Source organism: Larus michahellis, chromosome 1, assembly GCF_964199755.1.
Source record: "Larus michahellis chromosome 1, bLarMic1.1, whole genome shotgun sequence".
Lineage (NCBI taxonomy): Eukaryota > Metazoa > Chordata > Aves > Charadriiformes > Laridae > Larus > Larus michahellis.
This window is the reverse complement of record NC_133896.1, coordinates 84,495,686-84,522,214: the sequence shown is the minus strand read 5'-3', so window position 1 is coordinate 84,522,214 and position 26,529 is coordinate 84,495,686. Positions and strand designations below refer to the sequence as shown.

The window sequence follows — 26,529 nt, the reverse complement described above, 5'->3', positions numbered from 1 at the left end:
CTTTGGCATCTTGATTGCAGTTTGCTCAAGAGAAAATACAACTCCATTGTCCAAAGTAGTGCTGATACTTATGAAATGATGTTTGACCTTCTGACTACAGCATCTGGCCTGTATAAATGGATACGGAGAACAAACCCAACAACTAGGCATTTTTTGTATAATTCTGCTTTGTAAGGAATCCTCTGTTGCCTCCTCTGAGCTTTCACTGAGATCGTTTTATCACATTCATCTCCGTGCGTCGACTTACACTCATCCACTGCTCCAGCAGGAGCAGGTCAAATAATAAAGGGGATAAAGAGGTACACTACAGATGAATTAGCTGAGGGCAAATATCAAGCATCTGATAGAGAATTCCAAAGTGAAATATACACATGCCTTCTTTCTCATTCTAAACTGTGTTTTTTACAAACTCCAAGGAGTATCTCTATAACTTAACAGAACCCAGGAGGACAGAGGTGCAAATAATTGCCAAATAACTCAGTCTTGCAGCCGTGGGACACAATCCAACTTCAGCTGTCCTCAGGGAAACAAACCTGAGAGGAAGCAGCACACAGGGATGTTAAGGAGTAAATAAGAGACCAGGATTTTCACACCAGATGCAAATCAAAATTGCACTGTACCCCTCAGCCCTGTGGCTGCCTCACGAGTAGACCCTGGAGAGGCAAGGAAGGAGAAAGGGGGAATGGCATGGGTGGGGGAGGAGGAAGGAGAGAAATAATCTAGGCAAACCCAAGCTTTAGGGCATGAAAGTATTCAGGAGAGAACCAGAGCTTGTCAATGGGCATGTTATCTAAAACCAGACATCTGTTAAATATTGCATGTGACAAGTCCTGTTTTAACAAGCCACTGTTCTCAAAACATCTGAAAGAGAATGCATTTTATGACAAAAAAAAAAAGGTGAATGCCCTGTATGGTTTATCTCTCTATATGGAAATAGCTATATAGATTTATAGGTATAATTTATAATATATTTATGAAGGTGTATAGGGGATTTTATATAATGATGGATTTATGTAAATATATAAATATGTATGTGTATATGAGGTATTTTATATAATGGCAGATTTGGGTGTCTCATATAGATATGTTTATGGATCTGAACCTTGCCCACTGTTGTGCCATAAAGACGCCCTCACCCGCCATCATCTCCCCCTCCATTGTTTCAACTCACCATAGGACCTGACTGTGTTACAGCCTCTGCTAACTTATCCCCTTCTGCACATCATGATACTTTGATGCAAAATTCTCCTTTAGGATTGCTTTTTTCCACACATTACTTCACCCCAAGATGATTTTTCCTCCTGGAAACTCTAAGCAAACTTCTTTGCAATTTTTGAGTTAAACAATGGTGAGAAAATATAGACGTTTCCTCTTGTAAACATTTTCGTATGTTTTTATTCTCAGGCATAACTCAGAAATGTCCTCACTTTAACATCCAAAATTTCCTGGTTAGTTCTCTCTAAGGACAAGGACCTTTAGTTATTTGTAATAAACAAACAGAATAAATACAACGGTTTATAAATATTTAATTTCTTGTCCTTGCACATCTGTGGTAGTTGATCTTACTCATTCTGGGAGCCAGAGCATGCGATTGGTTGCAGCATGAATGACTAATTACAGTGAAAGCCACTGTCAGGGTAAGGAGGAGCCAGACTTCTTCCCAGATATAATGGGCCGGTGACTGCTGAGTATGCTCTGTGGTAACCAAGAAGTATGGCTGACTGATAAGGAAGCAGGATGGAGCCTTCAGTGTGTTATGAACTAGAATATCCCACTTTCCAAGCATTATATACTGGTGCTTTCTCCTAATGCAAAAGCATCCAGGTGTGGGAGGAAACTCTTTCCACTCTCTGTTATCTGTGGCCAACTCTGATTGCATCTGAGATGATGCCATCACCCTGATTCGAGATGTCTGTGTAGGACATCACACTTGATTCATTGATAAGGACACTAAGATGCAAAGGTCAGACTTGTTGGAATAACTGGTAGTATCAAGATCGAAGCTACGGTTGTTATAAATCACTGGGCACTAAGCCTGTATTTTAGATTAGTCCCGTGAGCCTAGATCATAAACAATGTTTAGTGCCTCATTCTGCAGTCATTCAGGGATAATTAGATAGATGCCCTGCAAATGAATGGATGAATTACTAATGTAAACATTTGTTTACAACAGGAGAATTAGCTTCTCAAGTGAAGAGAATAGTTTGCTGAGCCTTGTAGTGTGCCACAGCGAGCTATGCCCTGCCCGTGGGATTCAAGACAAATGTGCAGCAGATGAAACCCAAGCTGCACCTCCCCAGGCCGCGTGTTGCCCCGGGTCCGTATCGCTGCACTCAGCTGTCAGATTCACTGCGGAGAGACTCGGACCACCCACGCCGACAGGAAGCACTTTGTGCAGCTCAGCGCTGAACCTGTCAGCTGGGATTGTTGTGAAGGGCATCAAGCTGAAGTGGGGAGGCAAGAGGCAGTTGCACAGCTTATTTACCTGTTTTTCTAAATTTGCTTTGAGAGGGGGAGGGCAGGGAAACAACGCCGCAAGTGCAGAGGAAGCTTTTTTTTCCCCCTGAATTGCAGAATGACTGGGATGTAAGAAGAGGTATGATATTTAAAAGAGAGAAATCTGACTGCTGTTTCAGAACTTAGTTCTTAATTTTCACACTGATTTACTCAGGCAAGCTCCCACTGGTATCAGTGGCTATCTGCCCAAGCAGGAATCAGGCAGCTGAATAAGAAACTGTAGACTGAGTTTACTGTAGCCTTTGGGTTCCCCCATCCAGATGATGATGGGGTTTTATGCAGAAACGGGCATGGACAGATTATGTATCCATGTGTGAGTATTCACTACATTCAGGTTTATCCTGCCCAGGGTGCTCCTACTTTTAAGGATGGGTGACATCTTTAAGACTACACAGAAAGCACCTGACCAAGCAGAGACCCTTGACTCCAGGTCTGCCATTCGCTAGACTGTACCGTAATCACAGGCTGTCCTTGCATTTTGTATCCATAGAGAGTTTTTTTCTACTAATTTCTGTCAAATGGGTTGACATGCACCCTTTCTGAAGGAAACCTGGAGTCTGGCCCACTCCCCACACAGCAAATCATGTACTCTTTTTGCGCTTCCCTATCAAGCAGATTAGCCCTGGTGAGGCACCACCTGTCTGAGGGATAGAGTTTGGAGTGATCTCAGGATGTGTTTTGCTGTACAATATGCCACAGGTAAAGGAGTTTTAGATGATAACTAGCCCACTTCAATTTTGGAATGGCTATGTCAAAGCTGCTGGGACTTCCTTTTGTTCTGATTTCTTATACTAGGAAGCCTGAAGCCTTGTGGAGGCTTCACCCCCTGCTAGCCGCACCCTCCCCTTGTTTAAGTCTAGGTAAATTAGTGGAAATAGTGAGATTTACTGTGTTTTTTAAATCTCCTGTATTTTCATGTTGGGAAATGTGGTTCTACCTTTGTTCACTGGAGTTTGATTCTGCAAAATGGCAGTCACTCTAGTCCATGTCAGCAAAGCCACTAGCACCATTGCCATGGTTTAACCCCAGCCAGCAGTAAGGACCATGCAGACACTCGTGCAGTTCTCCCCCTTCCCCCAGAAGGGCAGGGAGAAGAGGGAGGAAAGAAGTGGAAAGGGAAAGTAAAACAAAACCAAAAAACTCATGGGTTGAGATAAAGACAGTTTAATAGAACAATGACATAAAAGGAAAATAACAACAACAATAATAATAATAATGACACAAATCACTCTCACCACACGGTGCATTGTACCTTCCTGAGCAATGATTGCAGATTATGGCCCCTGCAGCTAACCTCATTTATATATTGAGCATGACAGCTATGGTACAGAATATTCCATTGGCCGGCCCATCATTCTGTCTAGGCTTCTTCTCAGCTTCTATGGGAAGCTGAAAAGACTCCTTGAAAAATATAAACAACACCTGGCAAAAACTAAAACAATATGCATTATCGACATTCCTTTCATATCAAATCTGAAACACGGCAACCACTAGGAAGAAAATCAACTATCCCAGCTGAAACCAGGACAACCATTAAAACAAGAGTCAGTGTGATGGCTGATGGGAACACTGAGCTGGTGCCTCTGGTCATGATTGATCAATTAACAGTGAGCACAAAGAACCGCAAACGTGAAAGAGGGAAAAGTTGGCAAGAGAAAAACAATTCAAGTTTCTCTCACTCACTCAGGCTACAGCGATCTGTGTCTCAGAGCTAGCCTGTGCTTAAGTGCCCCAGGAGTGTAACCTTTCAGTTTATGTGTTTTACGAGGCCACCTGGAGTTTTTCATCTCTTTAAATGCAAATATATGTTCTATCAGACTAGGATGTTTAACGTCACCCCAAGTTGAATCAGTTGCTTGGTGATCCTATTCCTCAGGATTCCAACTTCCAGCTGTTCCTGAGCCAGCACCTATACCACCATGCCTTCCCCATCACCTCAGGAGTGATCTACAACCCAATGCAAATGTGTCTGTATGTAGGAAGTTTTCTCATCATTTCCGCTAGATGTCATGGAAGGGGAAATGATACAACACTGGGCCTGTTGACTTCTCCCTCCCCATTCACAAACCCATAAATTTGCTGAGAGCTCTTTCTGGCCCAGGAAGACATACCCAGAGAAGAACGGCTACTTATAATTTTGCCTTTTTTAGACAGGAAGGGTGACATATTGAGGCTTTGGGCTAAAAACTTGTGACAGTAGGATGTTTCCTGGCCCTAAATACGGACTTAGGATTTTCTCAAATCAAGGCTTTAAAAAGATAATTGTGCTGGTTTGAGGTAAAACAGAACCAACTTTCTGTTCAGTAATTTTACATCTTAGTTAGGCCTCTTCTAACTCTCTGAGATTAACAGCATGTTGTGTCTGAAACGGTTCGTTCAGAGTGATAAGACAGTTTGTGCCAAGGAATGGTACGCAGAGAGGCTCTTGATTATACTTATCGCTATAACAACCAAGGTCAGCTAATTTCTTTATTTGCCCAGTTAGAGGGTCGGAAGCGGAAAAGCACAGAGGGGTCCCACCTGCAGGGAGGAGCGGACAGGACAGGTGACCCAAAACTGACCAACAGGGTATTCCATCCCATCTGCACCCCGCTCAGTATAAAAGCTGAGGGATCAAAGGGTCAACTCTCTTCCTTCAATGGCTGATGTCCGAGGAGGACCCTGCCTGTTCATCTGCCTTTGATCCCGATCGGTGTGTGCCTGACTCCAACTCTGGAACCTGGTTCCTACCCGTCACTGAGTCCAGTCTGGGACTTCCCTAGTGCCTGCTGGTGACATCACCCTGGGAGCTTAATATGGTTTTGTAGATACTGTATCTATTTCATTATTTTCCTTTTTATTTTATTATTAATATTTCATTAAAGTAGTTTAGTTTCTTCTAAGCTCATAAATCTCTTTAACTCTCCTCCTCCTCTCCGTGCGTGAGAGGCTGGGAGGGAGCATCTGTCGCTGGCCATTGGCTGATTCGGCCAAAACCACAACAATAATGAAACAGGTAGCTAGTACGGAGCTGTGAAATATGAGACAAAAAACGTATTTGCTTTTCTTAGATAAAAACTATTATTAAACTGCAATGCAAGTTTTCTTGAAGAATTGTGCTACAATAGTTCTGAACTGATTGACAGAGAGTCAGCAGCTGCAGTGTGGGCACTGCAAGAAAATTCAGGGCAGTGATGGTTTCATGGGTTCTGACTCTTGCATAGTTGTATTTCAACAGTTATTAGTTATGAAAGTGAAACATCTAACTAGGAGCAGGCCCAGCAAAATCAAGTACATGACTTTGGTGTAACATAGAGCAAGCATCAAGACCAAGGCATTTATTTTTAAGGTAAAAGTCTTATATAAATCATAAAAAAAAGAAAACAACATAAGAGGGTAAACCCCAAAGTCTACAAGTCATGCAGACTTCCATTAACTTCAGTGGCATTTTACAGATATCTATCGTGTGGGAGGAAGAGGCCAACGCTTTGTCATGGCAAATAAACTCTAAATTTTCCTTTGGGGAGAGCTTTTGTGGGTCATTTCTTCAGTGAGCTGAACTCTGAACCTGATTTCAGTCATCAGACTGTCCTGAACTTCTTTCTTGAACAGGCCTTGTCAGTCAGTAGCATGTCTGCACTTAGTTTTGATTTGCACCAGTGAAATTTCCGATGACTGTTTTACTACTATTAACTGATATACATTTGTATTTTTTAGCAGACACTCTTCAGCAGAGACACTCTTAATGTTCCTGAGTGATCAGAAAGTTTCGCTCAAGGAATTCTGAAGCATAAATTGCCATTGTTAACAGGTGTCAAATTTGTCATTAGTACTTCCTGTTTCTAAAACCGTGGCATGACTTTTGACCCAGCACGATACACCAGACCACATGCGTTCCCGAAGTAGGTAGCATGTACAGCAATTTCCTCATACAGCTGGTAGCAAGCTTGCAACATGTGTAACTAGCCTGCAGTGATAGGAGTTGGCAAGAAATTGACGTTTAGAGCAGCAATAAATATTGCTAACGAAACAAACTTTATGAAATCGGCTTCAAAACCAGCTGAATGATGCATGTGAGTGTGTGAAATTTATACCACTACTGACTCTTTTCTTGGGTAGAAACTGACATCAGCAATGACTTTCAGATTCTTATTTCATTTGGTCTTCCCTTTTCCAGTCTAACCCCTCTAAGAGTCCAAGGTTCATGTAGCAATTAATTGAAAACATTTTTTTCTGAAAGAGAAATAATAACAAAGGGTTTCATCATCCAATTTCTGTTAAAAATCAGTGTGAAAGCTCCCTTTTGAATTTTAAGAAGAAAATTATCGGATCCAACGTATGTAGATACCGACTACCATAAAGATTAATCTTAGACATTTGGAAGAATTTCCCCTAAAGCAGGAAAAGCCATCAAAAAGGCAATGTGTGAGGCAGCAATAGAAAGAAAAAAAAAAAAAAAGAAAAAGAATCACTGAAGAGAAACCTGCATTTTTCTATAATCTCTATAATGAGGATGGATTTGAAAATACTAACTCAGCCTGTTGTGTAGGCTTGTTGCATACGTTTATTACCAGAGTAGTAACTTACACCTTTTCCTTATTTTCTCAGCCAGGCTTGGCTGTATATTGAAAAGTTTCTTCGTAGGACTTGGAAAGTCGCATAGCACAGGAGTGACTCTTCCATTGTTTACTTCCAGTAACACATGATCCTGTGACACAGAAGTAAGAAAAAAAGCAACAGAATCATAAACAATTACCTTCTCTTAGGAAAAGTTTTGATGTAAAAGATACTAGGGTTAACCGCACTAGTCAGTGTGTAAATCTGGTAGAATCTGAGTGGTATTCACCATGTAAGATTTTATGCTGGGGACTGATTCTGTATCCCTTACACAAGAACACTAACCAGCACACTCCAGATCCATAATTTAAAAGCCTTGATCTGTGTCCTTAATCTTAATTTGGAGGCCAGAGTTAGCTAGAAGGACAGCGTGTGCTCTGTCTTTCTTTGTTGAGGTTGGGTTCTGTTCAGGCTCCGTGCACAGAGGAACAGCTTCTGTGAAAAGTGGACTTCTGAGAAGTGCTGTGGTCTGAAAGATTTCTCTAGATGATGTTTGTCTTTTATAGTTTTTGTCTCAGGGCCCAGCCATACGTCTGTATGAGATGTTGCAGGTGTGGCATTGGGTGGTGAGAACTTCATGGGCTGGCTCTAAGGCCTTTCCCTCTTTCCTGCATAAGTCAGGCAGTAAAGGTGACTTGTCCTGGGTACCAATAGTATGTGGTTCAGGCTTTTTCGCTCATCAGAAATAATTTGTGTTACTGGAAGCACAACTACTCTCCTGCTTCGATGCCCCAGGAGAAGGCTTTATTTCCCGTGTCCTTGACTTCCCCTTATCCACAACCTTCAATCATTTTGTTCACAACCTTCAATCCCTTTTTTTTCACTTTGTGCCATGAGGCTGGGTGGTGTTCATCTCTGTTGTCTCCAGGCTGGCCTATCAGGCAAGTACGAAAGCTATGGAAGAGGCTGGATATAACTCCTGGCACAGGTCTCTAGCCTTTTGCCTCAAAGCACAGGAGAATAATCACCCAGGTCAGGCAGGGCTCTTATGTGGGATCATAGAGTTGTATATGAACACTAGAAGAATTTTGTATGGACACTTTGTGGCAAAGGGTGAACCTAAAAAGGGCATTCCAGGGATCCCATCAAGAAATGCAGCCAAAAATAGGCTATCTTAGTGTCAGCTGTCCTTGATGGAACAGTCTTTTTGAGTGCCCTAAAAGTATTGTAAATGTTTCCACTGTAAATGGACAGGCATCCACAGAACTCCAGGGTGCTGCGACTAGATTGCTTATGGAACCTGAACTGTATGGCAGGGATTCTTCTCTTTTTAATCCATGCAGATTTATTTCTACAAATACTGACCAAATAAAACAAGTGCATTTAAATTGCTGAGGCTGTTCACAGACTGCTTGTTTTGAATGATTGTTTGCTGGTTTACTACACAAAACCATCTAAATTATGGTGTGCTTGGTTCTGTTTTGTTTTGTTGTGGTTTTTTTTTTTTTGCCTGCGTTTTGCATTATTCGCACTTTCATAAAAAGGACGATAGAAGATTGAAGAGATTTCAAGATGGCCACACAAACACTTCTGGCGTAGAGTTTTCTGTGAAGACATACTTACAGAATTGTCCAGAAGTCCTTTGCATACTTTGAACATTCTTTCATGAACTTGAAAAAAAATTAAACTGCATTTTCCCAGGCAATGAATAAAAGGAGCTGCAAACAACATCAAAGCAAATGTGTGTGTGGTTTATACTTAAAGCATTGCAAATATCTCTCTTTTTTTTTTTTTTAAACAGAACCCTCTCAACTCTATTCCTGCTGAATTCACTTAAACCCAAATAAGGCATATTTTGGCGCTCTGTATTTTTCTAAGCATTTCACAGTTTTTTGGGACATTACTCTAACATCTGTTTTTATTTCCTTGTTAATTCCTTTTCCTGACTCTGAACATAAAATATTCAGGAAAGTATGAATTCAACGGTAGAATGTTGTATGCTTTGAAAAAGCTCCATCTTAGTCTATGTTAGGATATACTCTTTATTGCAAGGCAAAGCAATGAGAATGAAAATCAAAAGGCCATATATATAATACACAGATTACACTTCACTGTGCAAATGTATTGTCACAGAAAAGAAAAGCAGGAATGTCAGTCAGAAGACTTGCGATCTGCATGCAAAAAAAAGATGCATGCAAAAAAAAAGATGCATGCAAGAGAAGATCCTGGAGAAAGCTGTTTTATCAGTTAGTTCCAGGCTGTGACAACAGTGCCTGAGGAAATGATTTTAAAGTAAACAGTTGTGCTACGTAAACCCGTGATCTTCACAAAAAGTGCATCAGATTACTCCCATAGTGGAGAGAGAAGTTATGCAGGGATTTGCCAAAAAAGAAGCCTCAATAAATAGGGCCTGACACACACCAATCCTTTTCCTATACTACTATTTATTTAATTCTGAAGTGTAAGTCAAAGTTAGATTTATTAATTTAATCATATTGGGATTACTGCCTTTGCATTTGGGCAGCATGCTTTTCGTTCTCTTTCCTCTTCTTCTACTCATCATTAGTTTTCTGGGGTAATAAACCTCTCTCACTTCCCTGAAGTATTACTTTAACATAATGTTGCATTTTTAAAGGAAATGATCCAGTCTCATGAGTAACATTCACCACTGATGCCTCCTGCTTTCTGTGGAAGACACAGCCTTTTATGCAATTTGTTAATGCCTCAGCACCTTGGGGGGAAAAAAAAAAGTCAGCCCTTTTCAGACTAATTGTACCCAAATGAGATTTACCGCTATGAGGCAGATCCTCAAGGGCCACTGAAAGAAGGGGGAGTTAAGGATACTCTGCCCACCCTAAAACTAAATAAGCTTGCTTGGAGGGACTCGGTTTTCTACTACATTATTCCAAGCATCTTTAGAGCACTGAGAGTTGTCAGAAAAACACAGTTGCGTCAGCATTGTGCTTCTGCAGGGTGACATTGGTTTCTTAGCTGCTTAGAAGATAATTTGTTTGCCTGAAGACTGGTCATCCTATGGCCTAGAAAAGAGGCATGATTCACTCAGAAAACAATGTGGTCTTTTTGTTTACATCATTATATTATGGGTGCTGAGATGAACTCTGTGGTGCTAGTAGTCTATTACTGGGAGCAAGATGATACAAAATGTGCCATCCACTTCAAAGTCAGAGGGTTTTGGTTGGTTGGTTGGTTGGTTTTTATCCCTTGTGGAAGAAGCCAAGCTTATTAGTTGTGTACCTGTTCTAACAAGCACAGAGAACTCAGGAGGTCTGAGGTCGGTGCTTCATTGCAGTACTACTTGTTCTTTAGGACCAGTGGTCTAGTGTGTTCTTTCTCCCAAACTACTTTACCCAAATTGCAAACCCAGCAAAAAAAAAAAAAAAAAAAAAAGAGGACAATAGCATGCTCCTTTGCTAGGACTTCAAGGGAAGATTTTGAACTTTTCCAAAGTTTTGCTGAGTCAAAGGATGCTAGGAAGAAACAGTGGCATCTTGTAGATTTTCTCTTCTTGCTTACTTGTGTATCATTTTCCTTATAGGCAAAAGGACAGCCTTGCCCTTACAGGGAAGAACAGCACAGTCTTAATCAGTTAATTATGATAAATGCAGCAGAATATACCCCAAACCCTTTGTCCTTTATTAAATTTATTATTTATTTTGGCTTGTGCTTGTGCTAGAGACTAGAAGCATTATTAGAAACATTCGTAAAGCATAGTGACAAACCTTTCTCTGTTTCATAATCTTGCTTTGTAATATTTATTACTGGGACCAAATTGTGAAGTGGAGGTTTTATGGGTTTTGTAGCCCACAAAGCTCATCAACATTTTGCTGTCAGTTGCACTTACCAGCGCTCTTCAGAAGATATTAAAAAAAACCATTACATATTTCTTTTCCAGTTATCCAGTTTGGCTTTGTCACACTCTTTGTTGCCTCCTTCCCTCTGGCACCTCTCTTTGCTCTTCTGAACAACATCATAGAAGTCCGGCTTGATGCAAAAAAGTTTGTTACTGAACTGAGGAGGCCAGACACAGCAAGAGAAAAAGATATAGGTAAGTAATGAAAAAACATTACAGTGAAGATAACTCCAAAAATTCAATAAGGAAGAAGAAAAATGATAGTAAATCCATTACTAAGTTCTGTTTTTTACTTACAGGAATTTGGTATAACATTTTGAGTGGTATTGGAAAGCTTTCAGTTATCATTAATGTAAGTATTTGGTTGCACCAGTTTCTAAACATGATCTTGGGAGCTTATATTGTCCCTCCAACATAATTTAAAAGTGAAGTCTGATTTTCTCAATTGCTAGAGAATACAATAAAATTTAAATCATCCAGATCATTCTTGTGGAAGTGTAAAATATGACTTAATTACAAAGGAGATGACCATTCACTCATCTCATTCTCTCTGTCCTTGTGTTATGTGGTACAGGAAGACCAATTCATATAACAACAACCGATGAAGGGCATGTCAGCAGGCAACACTACAGATAATTGATTTAGATCTACTTCTCATTCATACCCATGCCTTTTCTTGTTACTCTGCTAGTGTAACTGTTGGTATGAATAAAAAGGATGTCAACAAAACATCCTAGATTCTAGGAGCAGAAAGTCATTAACTAGATAGCATTAGCATTTGTTCTGGTCTCCAGATATATACAGGTATATCCCTAAACGTAATTCGTCCCACTGAGTGTGTATTTCTGTAAGAGCAGCCTTTTTTTTTTTTTTTTTTGAGTTGTTACACAGTCCCCAAGCTACAAAATCTTAATGGAAAAATATATTCTTCCATAGAACAAGAATGATTGCATTAACATAATGCATGTCAGGTATACAGATACATTATGTTTATTATTCTACATGTATTCCTTAAGTAAATTTTTCCTGTATATGCTTTAAGATAAAAAAGACTCATGCCCCAGGAGTTTAATCACAATACTGCCTAGTGGGTTTTTGACCCACAGATCATAGAATCGTAGGATCATTTAGATTGAAGACCTTTAAGATCATCGAGTTCAACTCTAAAATATGAAAAATATCAAAGCACTTTAGAAAGGCAGATGGTTGTTGCTACTGAAGGGGAAATTTGTGCAGAGGTGTTATGCAATTTATCTAGTACAATAGCTTCCAGCACAACAGCACTCTGTGCTTACATAGCATGTAAGCTATCATTACAACAGGGAGAACTATAATGCCTCCAGAGAAGCAGTGTTGTTTGACTTGGGTGGAGTATTATTCACTTATGGCTCGGCATTTTCCAGGGTTTAAGGTAGGAAATCTGTTCCGCCCTGCACATAACCCAGAATTTTGCTGTCAGGCATAGATTTCAGGTTTCCAGCATTGATCTGTGCTGGATAAGCAAAACTCTGCAACCTCTCAGTTTTATCTGGATACACTTTGCAGATTTACAATCCTTGATTATTTTCTGTGTCAAACAAGCTCTTTTATTTCCTGGGGAAATAAAATATCAGTTAGCTACATTTTCTTGACAGAAATGTAAATATGTGCATATCCAATTTTAAAAAATACCGAATGCCCAGCCCTGCTTCTCCATCTGAATAATATTGGTGCAGAAGAAATATTTAGCAAAATGTAGTTTTAAATGAACCTAATGAATTCCTATTGATATGATCTAGATACTTCTGTGTCTGATTCACTTCACAATTATACCAGTTTCATACCAGCGTGAGATCCACCAATGTCAGATGTGTAAATCCTGATGCAGAGGGGAAAATGGAGGATGACTACCTTACATTCAACTGGTTTATCTCAGATAACACTGTAACTACACCAAATTGTACTCCAGATTACACCAGCTAGCAATTACATCTTATTATAGTTTTTTTAAAACTAGCGTTAGGCCTCCTAATGACTCCAGGGGTGGAAAGAGTTGGAGAAATAGTCTAGGAAATATTCCACTTCCCTAACTACAGCCTTCCCCTGGAGAAACAGAGCAGGTTACTTTGCATTTTTATAAGTATATGTTCTGTACCGGGTCTTGCCATTTAACTCTCGCTTCATCACCACTCTAAACTTACTTCAATGTGAAAATTATCACCTGAATTAACTTAACCTGAAACACGTTAGACATAGATTCACAATGCTGTTGTTTGGTTGGTTTTTTTTCGTCTCTCAGGCTTTTGTAATTGCTATCACATCTGATTTCATTCCACGCCTTATGTATCAATATGCATACAGTCAAAATGGAACCATGCATGGCTTCATCAATCATACGCTCTCATACTTCAACGTCAGTCATCTCAAGGCTGGAACACAGCCAGAAAACTCCCCGTTTGCACAGGATGTTTTATTCTGCAGGTAAAGTACTTCTAATGGCGGTTTGCAGAGTCAAAGCAATTTCTTTGGGTCTTTTCTCAGAAAAAATTTTTCCAAGTGCAAACTGATAATATTTGTGTCTTTTAAAAAGGTGGTTTTACGAGTACAGCTTTTAGAGCATTCGCACTGTGTTAGAAGGTTTTTCCAGTGCATTAAAAGGCAAAATAAACAATTTAGTCAGACTTACTCAAATAAAAAAAAAAAATCCCTTCTTTATTGAAAGACATAACTTTAATTAAAAAAGCGAGTTTTAAAATGGACACCCACTAATTAGAACCAGGCTTTCTTTTTCTTTATTAAGTTCGGTGTTTACTTGATAAGATCTGAGTTTTCAATTATATTCTGCCCATCTTTAAAATCTTTAAATCCGTTCCCCATCTGCATGTCTTATATTTCAGATTCATCATTTCAGACTGGGGAAACAAGGCTCAACTCCCTTTAAAATTTGTCCAAAATATCGAGGCCCCTGCTCCCATAGTGCAAATACCCAGGGCGTAGTTGCAGTTTGCATGAGAAATCACTAACATGGTTCCAGGGCTCTCAAAGTAACCTTGCTTTTTTATTAAAAAATATGGAGAAATGCCAAGAGCTGTTTTAAGGCAGTACAACCCAAGTCTGGTCAAAACTGAGCTCCTTGGGTCGGTGCAACAGCCTGCCTCACCTTCCTCATGGACTCCCTTGAAATCACACCGTGCTTAGCCCCTGCAATGGCAATTAATCATCTTAAAACTTGCCCTTCCATTTTCTTTGGAAGGAGAGCCTTCATTTATATGCTTTTTACTACACAACAGTCTTTAATTGGCCTCCCTTGTTTTGATGCATTATATATTTGCCTATGTTCACAGTCTTTTTCTGATACATGCCAAGGCTTTTGAATCTTGTACTCCTAACAGTTAACATCTGAACCTGCCCTGGTTCTAAAACTAGTTTCCCTTCTGTCTTTCCCAACCTCCTTTCTCAGAGTCAGGTCTTTGGTCTCCTGCTTTCTCCTGTGGTTTTACTCTGAGATCAATTTTTGGCTAAGGTGCCAAAGGTGGGATTCTCAAAAATCTATCATCATATTCCCTCAGCATCACTGTCAAAGCAAGAACACAAAATTATTTACCAAGCAGAGCAGACTGATGAGAAAAATCTTATAGGTGACATTCACATACCATCTAGCATCAGATTGGTCTTTTCTTGCAATACTGGTTTATTGAATACTCAGATACTGGCAGAAAATACTGTTAGTATTGTAGATATTGTAGATATCAAGTAATGTTTTCTGCTTAGAGATTCAGAATTCTACTTTCCTCCCATTCACCTGAATTCATTGTCCTTGAGAAATCTGTATTCAAAATAAAGGTAGATTTCTTCATTATTAGTTCCCTACAGTGTTCCCTACATTTCTGCATATCTGACATTAAGAGTTTTTTAAAGAAATTTTTTATACAGAGTAGATACAGATAGCTAAGGCAGCTGGAAATTTTTATAGGGTTCCGTTAAGTTATGACTTTTATTCTCTTCTGTAAATCTGCAAGAGCAGCTCTCAGCGTGACATAGAAAGCTTGTCACTAAACTAGTTAGGATGCACCTTTTTATCCTACAAAAACCTTTGCTTTCATGTTAAAGTTAGGGAGAGAAAATATTTCAAATAAACCAAATATTTTGATTTTTAAAAAATAAAAAACCCACAAATTTCAATTAATTTTAAATATTTGCTTATTTTCCCCTTCTAAAACCAAATTAATTTAGAAACAAGCAGCCACTTAAAAGCAAAGAGAGAAACTAACTTTGTAATTATGCTTCGATGCTTCTATGCTTCTAATTTAGGTGCTGTCAATTGCCCTTCAGAACAGTTCAATTCTTTTCACTGATTATTTAAGGGACCATATTCTAGCTAGGCTCCTGAAGCAGCCCAAAACCTCCCCTTGCTTCTAAATGACTGCACATTCCTAAATGTAGACTACATACCCATTTCCCACAAAATCAGGGTTTATTTCCATTCTGATTTTCTTAGGGAATAAGAAGTTTTACTAAAATAGCTTAAAAGGCGTAGATGGAAGTCCTGCAATGAGGCCTACAAATCCATACCCATCTTGGACAATATATTAAATATCGTAATGTAATAATTTTCAAGAAAGAAGTCTTAAAATTGGCATTATTCAGTGTACTCTGTGCATGTTTTTCTTCTGCTCCTGTGTAAGCAAACTTTAATTATACTTAGGATCCCCCTGATTTTAGGCAGGGTATTGATCTCACCCAACTATAAGCCATAAAAATTACGTATCTCTGTTCCTTCACTGGAAGCAGAGTAAACGCAGAGAGAAATCTGACCCTCTTGACTCAGGCACTGCTCTTGGGGTTGCCTTTGGGACATACCTAGCATCTTACCTCGACTACAGCAGAGGCTATATGAGTGGACACCTAAGACTCTTAACTTTTAAGCAGGTAAAGAGAGAGAATATAACTCAGCACATCCACGTCCCAGTGTCAGGAACTTTGTTAAAGGGATCTGTGCTGCCTCTCAGGAGGCAGTCAGATGCGAGTTGAGGGCAGACAGAAAGGAAAAAAAAGCTCTCCAGTGCTTAAAGCTGTATGCTGTTCTCTACCTGCCATTTTGCTTGCAGCAGGCAGGGTAAAGCGCCTTAAACCTGGGGGCTGTCCTCTGTCTTTTCTCAAAGTGCTATTCCCCATTTCAGTGTGTATCTAGAAGCTATTTCTTAGTATAATGTTACATATGAGAGTACGCAGCATCCCTGTACTTTCTGATAGACTTGTAAGCTTGTGAAACTCTTTTCTGCTCTCAGTTTAATTTGTATCTCCAAATTTGCCTGTATTTTCCTTCAACAAGCATCTCGATCCACATGGATCTCCCACTTCACTGTCACTTTGCTGCTTTCACTTTGCTGCTGTTTACCTGGTCTCAGTCACTGGCCTCTCTTTACGGTGTATGAGTGCCAGTATATTTGGAAATGTTTGCATTAGCAACAGTGATGAAAGGCACCCCTCAGATTAGCGTGGATTCAACAGATCCAAAATACAGGGAGAAGGGAATAATCCACACTAGATATAAAAGTGGTCCCTGCTTGATAATATCAAGTCTACGCCACTGAGAAAAAATAAAATAAAATAAAAAATTGATTGCAAACAAGAAGCATATACTAAATGTTTGACCGTGTGCTAGTCTGAATGAGAAACAACTATGAGAGCATTTCCGTTCCACTATCAGCAAACAATTAGGAAAAGATGTCAGCATTCACATTCACTGTTTCTCATTATTATCCGCCTCATTTGAATCTTATCAAAATCTCAGTTTTGGACCGAACTATCACTGTGATAAAATATGGGGTCTCTAGCTTGTATCCCAAGAGACAAGCAACAAACACTGTCCCTTAAGCTGGAAATAAAATCTGCCTTTCTGTTTCTGGCAAATACGTTGGGAACAAGCTGACCTCTCTTATTCTTAGATTTCTGTGACCTCTGGAGATAAATGTGGTTACAATAAGCCTGAATTTTGCTCCTTACGGGCATTGCCAGAGATTAAGGTATCTTAAAAATAACCATAACAAGCCAGAAACAACTCTCCCACCGAACATCCAGAATACATTCTTTAAATATTTTGAGCAGCATTTTCTACAACGCTGTGAACTCTTTGACACTGCTTCCAAATAAACATTGCTGTAACGCTGTTCTGATGAGTAGCATTATTTGTAATGATTTTTTTTTCAGAGCAAAATGACGTTTGTGTAGATGAAGGCAAATTAAAAGCAAACCTTGCTAAGTTATATGACATTTTTATTGGTTTAGCCCTTTTAATCTTCATAATCTGGTATGATAATGGAGTACATGAGAGCACGTTGATCACACTGAAAAGAAGAAAGCAGCAGATAGGCAGTCATTACAGGAACTTTTCCCTTAACGCGAGTCTGCTCCAATATTCAGCAAATGTATAAAGTGTCTTTGAATTACTTAATTTTCTTAATGCCCTTGGACTCATCTCATCTATTCCCAGTGATCGGTGGTGGATTCTAAAGTTTTTCCCTGAACAATTCTTATATACTCCTGCATTGGTGAAGCACTACTTCCTTGTGATTCAGTCATGTTTTCTGAAGTTTCTTGTCCAAGACCAAATGAAAAAGGAAATGAAACAGATGAGCTGATTTAGACTGATTCGCAATTCCACCTACGTAGACATTTTGATTTTTTTCTGTCAGTCTTTCTTTCTCCCAATCCAATATGCATGTTAAATATACTTGCATATTTATTTTAGTTCTGGCTGCAGTTCAGTTTTGTCTAAATCTTGACTGGTCCTCTCCATCCATCCTCATTTCCCCAACATATCTCTATTCTCACTGTGCATTTTTCTTTTTTTCCGTCAGAACTTTTCTGTGCTCTATTCTTAAACCACATTGACTACTTCATATTCTTGTCCTTTTTCAGTGGAATTAAAGTTGTTTGCTATTTTTGAAACACTATATTCTTTGCAGCACTGGTCATTTGCTCTTCCTAGCATATCTGCTGAATCAAGTATTTGAAGAATGAAGAGCTGAAGAGGCGAGGGAAAAATCAGCTCTTTAAAAAAGAAAATACCTGTAGAATATAGCGGTTAGAAAAGGCCTGGGTTATTGCACTTTGAAGTCCCATGTGCTGTAAAATAATTAAAAAGGGAGGTGGGGAGGAGGCCCAGCTACCTTGTTCGTAGCTCTGACAACATCTCCCTTCACCATAAATCATTTGCTAGTGTTCTGTTGAATTCAGGCATCATAAGCAGTGTGATTTCCAGCTGAGCCAGGTGAAATTTCCATGGGGTCTGATGTCCTGCAACACTTACATAGTTTTTGAAGCTCAGAGTACATTAAATAGAAAACCCGCCACAGTTGGTGACCTTTCCAGGTGAACCTGGGCTCCATTTCAAGACTGGGATTGATTTATCACACATAAATCCACAACAAACTCGGTGGTTTTCCTTGGCTTTGATGTTCAAACAGATTAAATTCAATGGAACTGACTCTGGCCCTCGCTGCAGCCCTCATAGACAGACTTGAGCAACAGGCAGAAGTCCACATAGCACAGAAAAGTACCAGAAGGGGAATCGCACAGTGCCGGCACAGCACAGGACCAAACAGGAATCCCACGTAAGACAGGACAGAGAGCTCGGCTGCTGTGCACGCACCGCTGAACAAAACAAATGGTCTGGGGTCTAACACAGCTCGCGTAGTGCTTCCATGAACTAATACAGCCCCCAATTCAAAGCTGTTTTCTCGCCCGCTCCCTCCTGCCTCTCCCCATCGTGGGTTGTACCTTGTGTCCTTTGTCTCCAGAAGGTGCAGCACAGAATTGCATCCAGCATTGCAGACTGAATTTCTTAAGGAGGTGGGTGGATATAGGCAGTGTGTGGGTTGTAAATGTATAGTTTAACACGCAAAACCATGCGGATAGAACCTGAAGGTAATTTTGGTAAGCGCACCTGCAAACTGAAGCTGACAGATTTTATATATGAACCTTCTCCATTATCCCCCGATGGAGGCTTTTCCACAGTCTAATGAATCTTACTGTCAGGAAGCGTTTTGTGGTATTCAAAACAGATTTTCCCTTTCTTAATTTCATCCCATTACTCCTAGTCAAACACTGTGAACAGCACTAAATTATCCCTTTCAGTCCTAAGGGCACAATTTGTGCATGGTTATCATGTCCAACTGTGGCTGTTACTTACCAAAGTGGAGCAATACATGTGCTCTTCTTTAATCTTTTCTGGTGAGTCAGTTTCGTCAGCCCCTGGATTGTTTTGCCTAACTGCCTTCAATTTGTTGCTATCGTTTTCTTTTCCTCTCCGCACCCGCCCCCCCTTTTTTTCCCCCTGAAATCCCTACAGCTGAATGGCTGAATGCCGCATTCCAGGTGTGGCTTTACCTGAGCTGTGCAGAGAAGGGCTAATACTCCCCAGCACCATCGTGCCTTGTGTTTATAGGTCCACAAGTCATACTGTCATGCTGCCGTGTTTCAAGCTTGTGCTAACTTGCTGGCCGCTGTAAGCTCCAGGCTATTTTCACTGCATTTTCTTTCAAGCCCTGTCCTTTCAAAGATCCTTCAATTGTTTTATTTTTAATTATTTTCCATTTCCCCAGATTATTCTCATTGTGTTTCCTGTCTGTATTTCTTATTGCTTTCTGTGTTTCCTGCTATTTGCAAAACTTTCCAATTTAGGAGCATCTGTGACTTTTATTAGCCTGTTGTTTACTTCCAAATGATTGATGATAATACTAAAAGCATCAGTCTTTACACCAAACCACTAAGGCTCTGTTTTATCCTGTCTAAGGCTAGACAGTTAATTTAGGAAGTGCCTTTCCCATGGCTCCCCCTGTCGTTAATGCAAGGACAGGAGCCACCAGAGTGTGAGTCAGATTTTACATGGGCTGAATTATTCCCTAAATTAATCAAGATTTAGGTGAGATGAATTCAGACTTGTCTCCTTTAGTCTGTAAATGCTTTGGAGGGTCCTTTTGCTTTAATTTCAACACTTTATTCCCTGTACGCTGAGATCAATTTAACATTAACACACACAAAAAAGGGCACATTTGTAAATCCTGGAAAATCTGGAAATTTCCAACATTAGAACATTGTTCTTATTTTGGTTACAACTGTGAAAACCAGACTAAGCTTGCTAAATTCAATGGAGATAGTCCAGCTCTAATTCTGGAGTTGTATTTCATAACAAGGGTTGAAGTAGGAACATCTGGAGGATTTGATTCCTTAGATTTCATGATTGGAAAATCGTGTTAGTCAAAGCAATTGTTGCAGGAGGAGGAGATTCCTGGAACTGTGTGATAACTGAGCTGTCTTCATCGACAGGTTCAAAGACTACAGAGAACCACCTTGGTCCCAAAATCAGTATGAGTTTTCTAAACAATACTGGGCGGTCTTATCTGCTCGCTTGGCTTTTGTTATTCTATTTCAGGTAAGTCTGTTGAGTTGCTGCAGTTTCAGTCACGGAAATATCACAATAAATGAATTGAAATGCATGCGGCAAAGAAGCCCATCTCCAATAGAGATTTTCTGCGTGCAAATACCCAGCCTGATGTGCTTCCACCTGGCCTGCGGAGGTGTCAGTGGGCTGCAGCACAGTTTCTCCCTTCGCAGCACTGTGGCACACTTCCTCAGCAGAGGTTTCCTCTCCCTTCGTGGAAGGGAAGCCCCACAGCCTGCATTAGCCCCTGGCACGAGCAGTGATCCCCAAAATACCCCAGGGGTATTCAAGGCTCTTGAACGATTCAGTTAAGTGGACTCCGTGAGCTTTTATACTCTCAGGGGCAACACTTGTAAAAAGCACATAAATGCTATGAAAGCTTGCGAAATGCCGTTCTTTACTCAAAGCAAGAAATATACAGAAGTAATAAATCCTCCAATGTCTTTTGCTACTTTCTGCAAGTAAATGGAGTAAATTCTCCCCACTGTGGAGGTTTCATTGGCAAGGGATTTGCTGTCATGGCTTGCCTTCTGAATGGCAGAAACCTTCTGCTCTCCTCCATGATCTGGAATCCCTCCACAGTCAAATTGGGCCCACACCTCATATTGCAATCTGCCTGTCTTTTCTCCTTACCTGCCAAATATTCCTAAGTCTGACTGTGCGTCTTGCCTGGTTTGTATTGCCCTCTTCTGCTTCTTTGCTCTGTCTTCAGTAATTTTTCACCACTGGCTGAAAAACATTTGAAACCAACTGGTTACTCTGGGCTTCAAATAGCCTGCCTGCTGTTCTGCAAGAGCAGATTCCCTGGTTAATTAGCTCCATTGTTTCAGAAGTGGACAGAGGGTTCATTCTAGTAGCCTTGTCAGCAAATGTTCTCACACATTTTGAGGCATTACGCAACACAGCAGTTTTCAAAGCAGAATCATGATAATATAAACCCCAAAGCATAATTTATCTATTAATTTTACAAACAAGCAAAACTTTTTGCCCGGTCTGCTTCTTGCCTCGGTGTTATGAGCATCACCTTGTAATGAACCTGACACCTGACGTTCGGGGTTGTGGTTTGTATGCTGCATTAGTGGAACAAAATCCTGCTTGTCAGCAGACAGAAGTATTTGAGGACAGAGTGACCATGAAAGTTGTCTGCTCAGGCCACATTGGAAACACATGGGTATGATTGTGTTGGAGGATGTTTTCACTGATGTTGCCCTTATAGTTGTGGATTCTGAAGTCAGTCTCGACGAATTTGATCTTGAGAACTGGGCACCTTTGGATGCCTGTGAAGAATAAGGTTGTTTTAGCTACTTAGGCCATGAATCATTTGATGAATTCAAGTTCTTTCCCATTTCAAACCTAAGTAAAGCACGTGTTTAATTCAGCTGCTCCACTGAGGGGCTGTTGTGAACAAATGCGAGCTGTTTCTTGAACCTCTTGAACTGAGGCCTTGCTGGACTGCTTCATACTACATGCCGTCAGCAAAATGTGTTTAATACTGGCCACATAGCTATAGCAAGGGTTTGATTTTTCTTTAGAGTGAGTATTTTGGATTTTTTATTCTTGCTTCATGTCTGTTGCTGTGTTTGCAGAACTTGGTGATGTTCCTCAGTGTTCTGGTTGACTGGATGATTCCCGACATCCCCAAGGACATTAGTGAACAAATCAAAAAGGAGAAGAGCGTGCTTGTTGACTTCTTCCTGAAGGAAGAGCATGAAAAACTGAAGCTGATTGAAAGCTTTATTGCACGCGACAAGCAGAAACACAAAAGTGGGACCAAAGGCAAAAGGATCCGGGCTGCCAGCTCCTGCCAGTTTAACCGAAGTCAGAAAGGCAGCTTTGCCTCCTTTAGCTCACAGCACACAGAAGTGTGACTCCTTAGGGAAGGGTAACATACCACGCTTACCTCTGCAATACCTGCTTACTGTGTGATGTGATTCTGAACCTGGAGCAAGGGAGGGAAAGACAGTCAAGGAGCAGAAAGGAGGCTTCTTTTGCTTCCTTAGAAACTCCATACGCAAAGGTCTCCGTTACGTTTTATACGCTATATCTGGGCTGCAGCATTTTCAGACTTTACCAGTGCAATATAAGGGCTATATTGTGGCTGTAGCTGGTCCTCGTTGTGGTGCATGTGATTTGGGTAGGCACGCGGGAATTCTCCTCGCTCATGCAGTCTCCGTGGTAGGGCTGTAACCGTCCCTCTTCCTGCAGACACCCTGTGGGGCACGGGGAATAGAAGGGGACACTCCTGCTCTAGTACATGTCCTGTGGCAGATCTGACCAACCATGGCGAAGCGCGCACAACGCATGGTCTCATGGCCTGTAGCTGCCAGCGGATGGTTTATAAACATGTGGAGTCTCAAGGAGTCATTGTGCCTTCCCTGACATACGCTGCCACTTGGTGCTGCCTCTGTAGAGCATGCAGGGCTGTTAAGGGCACAGAGTGGTAGGAACAGAAGGAATGAAAATCTCTGAGCACTTTCGTCTACAGATATATTGTGTTTTGCTTAGCAGGAGCTTGAGTGCATGTGTTAATGAGCAGAGAGGCCACAACATACGCATCAGAATGGAGTAAAGCTGGTAGAACCAGGGAAGTTCATTGTTATTCATTGTCCTGAACAAAAAAAAAAAGCAAACCCTGCATGTTTGATTCTACTCTCACTTAGACTGGGAATTCAGCCAATATGAAGAGGAATCTTGCCACTAAACCAATGCTAGTGTGAAGCTGACAAGTGAGAATGGAATCAAGCCTTGGAAACCATGTGGCATTTTCATGTACGTTGCACGTAAAGTAATGGAAGTTGCTGCTGTTGTGCATTTACTATGAAGTAAAATATTTTGCAGAACTGCGTTTCATTGGAAGATTAACATATTCACTAACCAAGCTTTCATCTACAAGCACTTAATGAATAACTTTATTCTATTATGAATTTAAATAAAACTTTCTTAAAAAAATCTTTCTTTTAGTGTAGATTCTGTCTGTAACCTGACTTGAAATTCAGAACCTGGATAAAAGATTTTCTTCTCATTTTGTCTTCTCAACAATGCATTCAAAACCTTTAAAAGCACAAACCAGAAGAACCGCTTCACTTTCAGGCATTGTATACAATATGATTGCTCTTTAACATCGTAAAGATATTTTATGTATTTCTGAAGCCTAAGAATTTCATTGTTCTCTTGGATGGAAAGATCTTTTTCTCTGAGAGCTTTAGGTAATTTAATGAGAGATGTGAAAATAATTGTGCGTTTTTCATTCAGTACCTAAACTAAAGGAAATGAAAATGGGAAAATTGTTTCAGGGTGGGCTGAAATTAAAAGCTTCATTTTTGGAATTTCATTTTAAAAATTTCATTTAGGGTTATTTATCCCTTCTATATAGTAGATCAAATTTGAAATGATAACATCAACTTCAATAAAATTGCAAGTGTTTAGATTTCTTGAAAAAAAAGTCTGACCTGTCCAAATGTTTTCTTCTTTTCCCCCTGTCAGAACTCATCTGCTGAATTTTAAATTAATTCAGAGAGAGTTATTCTCCCTTCTGAAACTGGTTTTGTTTTGTTTTGTTTTTTAAATTAATAACAATTTGCTAGGGATATTGCCCAGATCTCAGTTTGTCTATATATACTCAAGACTACAAATACAGCCTGTAAATGTGCAAAAATGTGTAGTTTCCAATGTTTCTTCCTTTTTTACATATACATTGTCTAAAACAAGCTATTTGAAGAGTTCTTGACACAATGTACTGTGTATAAACTATTGACTGTGTATCTATTTGGTGTTTCAAATTGATTGAGATGGATGGATGGATGGATGGATGGATGGATGGATGGATGGATGGATGGATAGGTAGGTAGGTAGGTAGATAGATAGGAAAACTATAGGAAAATAGTTGTCTTCTAAAATAAAATTTAAGCTTTTTCTTAGTTATCTATGTCACAGTCACCTGTGTTCATGTGAACAACATCTTTGTCAGGCCTGAAAGTCATGGTATTGCATTTTGGGGAGGCTCAGATGGTGAGATTTGTATGACCAAAACATAGCTATTAAAATTTAGGTAGATTCCCTCTGCAGTCACCAGAGAGAGAAATGCACCACTAGCCAGCTACTCATCCCATCTCCACACTGTTGCCTGAGATGGGCAGAGGAACCACCTCAGACCATGCCCATCTCCTTCCCTGCACTGCAACGGGAGCAGCCACGATGCCTGCCTTAGACTGTGTGCTTGGGCTTTAGATTGCAGAAGACCAACACCTAACCTCCCGAGTCAGAGTGCTTAAGCTGTTTGGATCGCTGAAAGAATTAACTGCTAGATTCTCAGTTGATCATGCTTTTTTTTGGTATGGTTTGGTTGGGTTTTTTGGGTTTTTTTTGGTTTTGTTTTGTTTTTTTTTAAATTTTATTATGTGCTTAAATGAATATCTTTTTTAAGAATTTGGCTTCCTGCTGGAAATTTGTGACAGGGCTGAGACATAAATCTTGTTTTCCCCCCTCTAAGATTAACAGTTAAATGATGGCACTGTATCTCCTCAAAAACAAATTGTCTCATTTTACTGTCAAGAGACCAACAAGCCCTGTTGGGGATTTCATGGTCTAATATATTAAGGCAGTCGATGTTAATGACATCTATTCCCCCATTTACACTAGAGAGTATTCTGGCAGTGGATTTGGGGGTTTGGAACTGTCTGCATTTGTTGTTTACAACTCTAGTTGATTGAAATACAATCAATTTTCTTCACTCCAAAATGCCTCTGATGGGGAGAAACATTATGCTTCCAAACAGTAGCAATATCAGTCTTGCCAGACCTTTAGATTATGATAATGCTCCTTTTCTTTTTACAGGTATGTGTGAGAGCTTGCAGAAATGGGTTTAGAGAGAAGCTTACATGCATGCATGACAACCCTCTTCCACCCCCTCTTCTGAATATCCTTCCTTGTTGGATGAAGGGTATTCAGAGTTAAGGCTCTTCTTAAAATAGAATCGTTTTTGTACACCCTCCGTCTACCCAGGAAATACCCTCTTGTCTTTTTAAAAACTGTGAGTCACTCAAAAACAGTCAGAAAAATGTTATCCCAAAGTTGAATGCATTAGGCTGTTGTTACACAGAATTTCCATAACAAGCAACAGAAATGCTTGCTGTGGTCCAAAAATGATAATGTGTTTCTAGATTTCCTAGCAAAAGGAACTAGAGAAGCCGGCAGACGTACACTGATGCTCTGAAAGTTCTCCTGAGGTTTATATATTTCACCCAAACAAGGCTGGGAAAGCAGCATAGCAGCAATCACGGCTGACATCCAGATGGGATCTCCCATGATATCACAAACAGGACAGACGGCTCAATTATCTTTATCTGTGATATGGTTTCTATTTTTCTCTTAAACTTGAGAGTTTCATTCACTGAGAATTCCTGCACGTTTGGTACTTGACTCAGGTGCAGTCCCTGAGGATTGCATCCTTTGTTACATTTCTATGGCAACCTCTGGATTCTCCTGACACTGCTTCCCATCGGCTCCTGTAATTGTAGACCACTGATCGGGCTTTCATTCATTCCCAGTTTCTAACTTATCTCTTTCGGACAAAGCAAGACTTTATCTGATCCCTTTTTATCAGCGTGATACTTGTAAGTCTACCCACAAAGCGCCCCCTTACCGTAACTTGTGTCTCAGAAGCAGAGAATGACTATTTCAAGAGACGTGCATGGAAAGCTCTCTCTAGGGAAGAAGAGAACAGGGGTGGAAACAGAAACACAAAGCAGTAATAAAACCTGCGGGCTATTGTCATTCCTTGCTTTAGCAATGAAAATGAGCTAAAATCTCTGCAAAAGAAAGGAAAAACTAAGCAGAGAAGAAAATTTGCATAGATGTTCCTGCACATTTAGTTCAGAATTTCACAGCCCTTCTGATTGCTCCAACCCTGAAGTAAGTAAAAAGCCCAATTTAAACAAACAAACAAACAAACCCCCACATCCCTTTGTATGTGAGTAGATAATACCACACTAAGTACCACACATAGTCACAAAACACCAAATCCATGCTCTGCGTTTCAGGTAGAGTCTCATGTTAACAGGAATGTACATAATTGCACATCAAATCAGAACAGTGAGAATAAGAAGTAACAAAATGGACGGATGAGTCTTATATAAAGCCTGAACACAGATATAATTCCATGTAACCTTGTAATTATCAGGCA

The 26,529-nt window shown here is 40.1% G+C and overlaps 1 protein-coding gene across 1 annotated transcript in view; it reads left to right on the top strand.

Moving 5' to 3' along the window:
* The window catches only part of ANO2 (anoctamin 2), a 184,287-nt gene extending 161,328 nt beyond the window's left edge, over positions 1–22,959 (top strand). The window contains exons 21-25 of the mRNA XM_074572779.1: positions 10,967–11,119; positions 11,224–11,276; positions 13,203–13,384; positions 20,234–20,339; positions 21,935–22,959. Coding sequence (XP_074428880.1) covers positions 10,967–11,119; positions 11,224–11,276; positions 13,203–13,384; positions 20,234–20,339; positions 21,935–22,216 — 776 coding nt within the window. The 3' untranslated portion in view covers positions 22,217–22,959. The remainder of the gene's footprint in view (positions 1–10,966; positions 11,120–11,223; positions 11,277–13,202; positions 13,385–20,233; positions 20,340–21,934) is intronic.
* Positions 22,960–26,529: the final 3,570 nt, after the last annotated feature.